Source organism: Carassius carassius, chromosome 15 (assembly GCF_963082965.1).
Source record: "Carassius carassius chromosome 15, fCarCar2.1, whole genome shotgun sequence".
NCBI classification, from domain to species: domain Eukaryota; kingdom Metazoa; phylum Chordata; class Actinopteri; order Cypriniformes; family Cyprinidae; genus Carassius; species Carassius carassius.
Genome location: NC_081769.1, coordinates 33976838 through 33982837, shown reverse-complemented (window position 1 = coordinate 33982837; position 6000 = coordinate 33976838). Strand labels below are relative to the sequence as shown.

Sequence of the window (6000 nt, the reverse complement as noted above, 5' to 3'; positions counted from 1 at the left end):
CACAGGAGGCGGAGTGTCTGATCCCTGATTGACAGCATAGGAGGCGGGGTCTCTGATCTCTGACAGCTCAGGAGGTGGAGTGTCTGAATCTCTGATTGACACCATAGGAGGCGGAGTTTCTGATCTCTGATTGACAGCACAGGAGGCGGAGTCTCTGATCCCTGATTGACAGCATAGGAGGCGGGGTCTCTGATCTCTGATTGACAGCACAGGAGGCAGAGTTTCTGATCCCTGATTGACAGCATAGGAGGCGGGGTCTCTGATCTCTGACAGCTCAGGAGGCGGAGTCTCTGATCTCTGATTGACAGCACAGGAGGCAGAGTCTCTTATCTCTGATTGACAGCTCAGGAGGCGGAGTCTCTTATCTCTGATTGATAGCTCAGGAGGTGGAGTCTCTTATCTCTGATTGACAGCATAGGAGGTGGAGTCTCTGATCTCTGATTGACAGCACAGGAGGCGGAGTCTCTTATCTCTGATTGACAGCTCAGGAGGCGGAGTCTCTGATGATCTCTGATTGACAGCACAGGAGGCGAAGTCTCTCATCTCTGATTGACAGCACAGGAGGCGGAGTCTCTGATCTCTGATTGACAGCTCAGGAGGCGAAGTCTCTTATCTCTGATTGACAGCTTAGGAGGCGGAGTCTCTGATCTCTGATTGACAGCTCAGGAGGCGGAGTCTCTTATCTCTGATTGACAGCTTAGGAGGCGGAGTCTGTCTGCTGTCTGAGAACAAAATCGAGACACAAAGAGCCATGCACAGGCTTCTGGTGTTCAGATGGTTTAATGCAGAAGCGATGAGTTCAGAAGCCTCTGTTTCTGTTCACTCTGAAAAAGGTCACTCACATGCTCATGTTTCAAATACTGGCCTGTCAGGACTGGAAGAAAAATGGAGCGAAACGTCTCTTAACTCGACTGCTTTCACTCTGATGATTGGTTTTTAATGATTTTTTAAGTTTAGAGCTCAACTTGCACCACCTTTTCACTGCCAACAATATTTTGTTGTTCTCATTGTAAATCTTATTTTGCATTTAAAAAGATGCTTAAAATTTGATTTACTTCCAGCTAAATTGTGCATTAAAAATAATGTAAGGAAAAATAATCTGCACTCTAAAAAGAAAGTCGTCCTTTCAGCATCATGTTTGAAGCCCAGTGCTGATGATGTTGATCTCCTCAGATATGTGTCACCAAGATGTCCACTCGCAGCGGTCAGGGATCAGACTCGCTCATCAAGCCCCTGGACACTATCCCTGAGGACCGCAAGGTGCAGCGGACGCAGAGCAGCTTCGACCCCTTCGAGAAGCCGGCCGGTCAGGTGAAGCGTGTGCACTCGGAGAACAACGCCTGCATCAACGCCAAGAGCTCGTCCTCTGGGAAAGAGTCTCCCAAACTCCGGCGTCACTCCAGCCCCAGCTCCGTGAGTGTCTCCCTCCTTAATATCACACACTTCATCACTGCATGCGTCATTTCCTCAATGCGGCTCGTTTATAAACCTTAAACATGTCTGGCTTGTAGATATTGTTTGAGAGCTTCATTAGCTCTGCTAATTCTATTTTATTTTGTTTTTAGTATAATGGCCATTAGATGTGTGTCTGTTTAACATCCAAAACACTCTGTCTGCTGATCTCCCTTGAGCTGAAACATTACGTTAATATATCAAAAATGTATCAACACTTTCACGTTCACGTTTTTATTTATTCAGATTTTTTTTGTTTTTATTCAGATTTTACATTAAGGTTTTGTTTGTTTTAATAAGTGTTTTATTTAGATTTTTATTTTTTTTTAATTATTATTATTATTATTATTATTATTAGTTTTTGTGCTTTTTATTTTTAATTCTTATTTCAGATTGGTTCATTTTAATTCTACATTTCTTTTAAATTTTAATAAGTGATTTAAATTTTTTTTAAGTTTAATTTTTAAATGATTAATTTTTAGTAACGTTTTAGATTTTTTTACAATTCTTTTTAATTTTACTTTTATTAATTTAAGTAAGTTTTTATTTGTATTTTTTTAAATGAGTTGTAAGGAAAGATTTTATAAATTTTGATTTATTTAAATTTTACTTTGTTTTCATTTTGAGTGCTTTTAGATTATTTTTTTATGATATTTATTTTAATTTTACTTGTTTTTTTATTATTTTACTGTATGATTTTATTCAGTTTTAGTTTATTTAGATTTTTTATTTTAGAAAACATTTATTAAAATTTTCACTTTTTAATGATTCTATACATTTTTTAGTACATTTACTTTATTTATCTTCATGTTTTTACATTATTTTTTTAATGAGCCATTTTTGTAGACCCCACATTGAACCTTACATACAGCATTTTGTATAATTACTATATTTATTAAAAGAGCCTAGGTGTTTTCTGAAGTATGTAACTCTGAAATCAAGACACGTTTGACCTGAGAGAGAAAACTGAAGGTGGCCGGTTTGAAGAAAGCACATCAGTAGCTGATTCACACCAATGAAAGATGCATGAGCGTAAGCCACATAGAAGGAGTGGAGAGAGAGAGACTGACCTCTTTCCCATCATCCCCTTCTTCTTAACCTTCTTACTTAGAAAATCCACTCAAACCTGTTCTCCACAGAGCCCCTGCACTCCCGAAGCCTCGATCAGGATAATAAAGGCATGCTGAGGTGATATCTAGAGACTGCCGGTGTCTGGTGTTGGTTTGCAGTCACAGCTGCATTCAGAGCGAGCGTTTATCTGGGAAGAGTCCGCTAATCTTTCACACGGATCGGCTCCAAACCTGATTACTGAAGAAACACTGTGATTTCACCAGCATCACTGCTGCTGTGCATTTGCTCATTACTGTACATATTACTCAGAGGATATAATACTTACTAGAAAAAAAACAAATCATAATCTAAAATTAAAACAACAATTTGAAAGTGAAACACTTTTTATAAATAACTATAATCATAATGTAAAATGAAAATAAATAGTAATAAAAAAAGAAAACTAAATGAAACACTTAATAAAAACAAATAAACAAATAATAATATGGAATTATAAATAATCAGTTCTGTCAAACGATTAATCGCGATTAATCGCATACAAAATAAATACTCACACATACAGTATATATTTAGAAAATATTTACATGTATTTACATGTCTGTATTTATATTCATATCATTTATATTATAAATAAATATATTTAATATATAAACATAACATATTTTTCTGAAGTATATATGTGCATGTGTAAAATCTTTTATTTTGGATGCGATTAATCACGATTAATCATTTGAGAGGACTATAAAAAAAAGAAAAGAAATAAGAATTTTGTTTTTAATAAATAGTCATTAAAAGTATTATTAAAATAAATGATTATTTTTTTTTAATTAAATTAAACACTTATTTAAAATGAATAAAATTCTAATAAAAAACTACAAAACTCCTTACCTATTGAAATAATATCTTAAAGTGTTTTGTTTACTAGTTTTACTGATTTTATGATCTTTATATGGTGTATTTTCATGTTTTATTTGTTTATGAAGCTGTTTGAGATGTAAAATTTAAAAGTGCTATAGAAAATAAATATGATTAATATTATTTATGTAAAATAAAATGATAAATTTATATTTTTTTATTTTAAAATTATTTTAAACATTTTCATTAGTTTTTATTAATCTCATATACTCTTATAAACAGACGTTCACTATTGATCTAAGAACATGTCTCTCAGTCTAAAGATTCTGTCGTGGGAAATTAACAGATGCTTTCATGAATAATTAAGAGCAGCATCTTCTCATTGGTTGAAGACACGCATTCTCATGAATAATTATGAGACAGAGATGAGTCACCAGTGTATAACAAGTGTTAGAAAACGTCACATCCTGATGAAGATGGAGACAGCACAAAAAATAATAAGTTTCCTCTTAAAATTAAAATTAGTGTCTTATATGATGCATGTTAAAAAGTAAAAAATACAGTAAAAATTGTAAAATATTATTCTAATGTAAAACAGCTGTTTTCTGTGTGAATCTGTGTTAAAGTGTAATTTATTTCTGTGATGCTTTGCTGTATTTTCAGCTTCATTCCTTCAGTCTTCAGTGTCACTCGATCTTCAGAGTAGGGCTGCACCATATTGGAAAAAACTCCCATTACTCAAAGCCTGCAGAGCTCATTTCCTGTTTAACAGGAAGCAATTAATCAGCTCCAGTTAAACAGCACAGGCTCATTAGTACAGAGACTTCCTGCTGGAAGAATCGCAGATCTGACCCAGAATCACCGGCTGACCTCACATCTGCTGAAATAAAAGTGTGTCTCTGCTCTGTTTCAGCCCACGAGCCCAAAGTTTGGGAAAGCAGATTCGTACGAGAAGCTGGAGAAGCTCGGAGAGGGATCCTATGCCACAGTCTACAAAGGGAAGAGCAAGTGAGTTCAGATTCTCTCCAGACAGCGCTTGACACGTCTGACATTCAGTTTGAGCAAATTAATTATTTTATTAACTCATAGAACACAGGATCCAGAAAATTTTACCTGTTAGCCTGCACCCCGACCCTCGTCCTGAAAGCCTCTCACCTCGCACGTGTCAGTGATTATGAATAGATTAAAATGAAACAGGACAAATTTAATCTTGACAAACTATGTATCATTATAAAGATCTAAGCCTCAAGCATCGACGACAGATCGCTGTTTTTCAATGGAAAGCTTATAAAGACTGTATTTGCTACATTTGTGTAAGCAGTACACATACAAACATGAACATTAGAAACTCAGTACATACCAGATCCGTCGTAATAACGAGTCATAAACACATCCACAGCTGTAAATCCCGGTTTAGTTAGAAAGGTAAGGGTCCACTGAACGTCATCTCATGAAGCACGTTTAGTCCAACGAAGCAATAACGTTGTAATATGGAGGCGGAACTTACAGCGATCGCAAATTCCTGTCTTTCTTTTTTATTTTAGAGAGTTTTTATATATGTGAGAGTGTGTTTTATGTTGAATGTGAATGTATCTGCATGATTACCATCTGTTTGAGTGCAAATCAGCCCAAATCAGCTCGCCATTACTGAATGGTCACGGCTATCAAACGCGTCTATATGAATAGAGAGAGTGGATTATTTACTTCGGCACAATTGTGTTATTACCAGCTGTATAAGTGGCCATCAGCACATCAGCACTTATTTGCATCGTAATTCATTGTAAAATATGCATCTCTAGCAATCTCAGGATTTTCTGTAATTGGCAAACAAAGTTAAATCTTTTTTTATTTTTCTTATTTTTCTTACTCAAAATATTCTTATTGTATTTTTCTAGTGCTCAAATAAATCACTTATATGATGTCTAAGTTTCTGTCTATTGTTTTATAATTGAAAAAAACTTTGCAGTGGTATGTTTACTGACTAAATAGTTTGTAGAAGCCTTCAATACTATTGGGAAATATATTTTTTTATATTTGGGGGGTGTAGACATAGTCTCATAAAAATATTTGCAGGAGTCTCATTTTTCATGATATCTTCTTCAGATTTGAAATAGAAACTCATGAGACATGTGACTTTCAACCCATTACTTTTCTAGATCGCTCCAGGACTCATTTAATGTATTTTTATATCAAATAAAACTAAAATATTTAAGTGTGGTAAAAAAACATTCAAGGCACTTCAGTGTCTTTAACTTTTAATATTTTTGAGCATTATCAAATCTGGTTGATAAAAAGTGAAGCCCAAAGGGTCTTCTTGCCAAAGACACCACAATTATGTTTGTAACACACTGAAGTAGGAAACTGTTACAATTATAAGTTAGTTAGAGCACTTTCAGCTGTGAGTCTCATAATGGGGGGGTGCTGGCTAACAGGTTAAACAGAAAACACAAATATGTGACCCTGGAGCATCAGTCATAAGGGTCAATTTTCATCTATAAATCATCTCTCCATTGATGTGTGGATTGTTATGATCGGATAATATCTGTCTGAGATGCAACTATTTGAAAATCTGGAATCTGAGGGAGCAAACAAATCTAAATATTGAGAAAATCATCTTTAAAG

At 35.0% G+C, this 6000-nt stretch overlaps 1 protein-coding gene across 1 annotated transcript in view; it reads left to right on the top strand.

Moving 5' to 3' along the window:
* Positions 1-6000, top strand: part of LOC132158945 (cyclin-dependent kinase 14-like) — a 136250-nt gene that overhangs the window by 23554 nt on the left and 106696 nt on the right. The window contains exons 3-4 of the mRNA XM_059568587.1: positions 1174-1413; positions 4292-4386. Of these exons, the coding sequence (XP_059424570.1) occupies positions 1174-1413; positions 4292-4386 (335 nt within the window). The remainder of the gene's footprint in view (positions 1-1173; positions 1414-4291; positions 4387-6000) is intronic.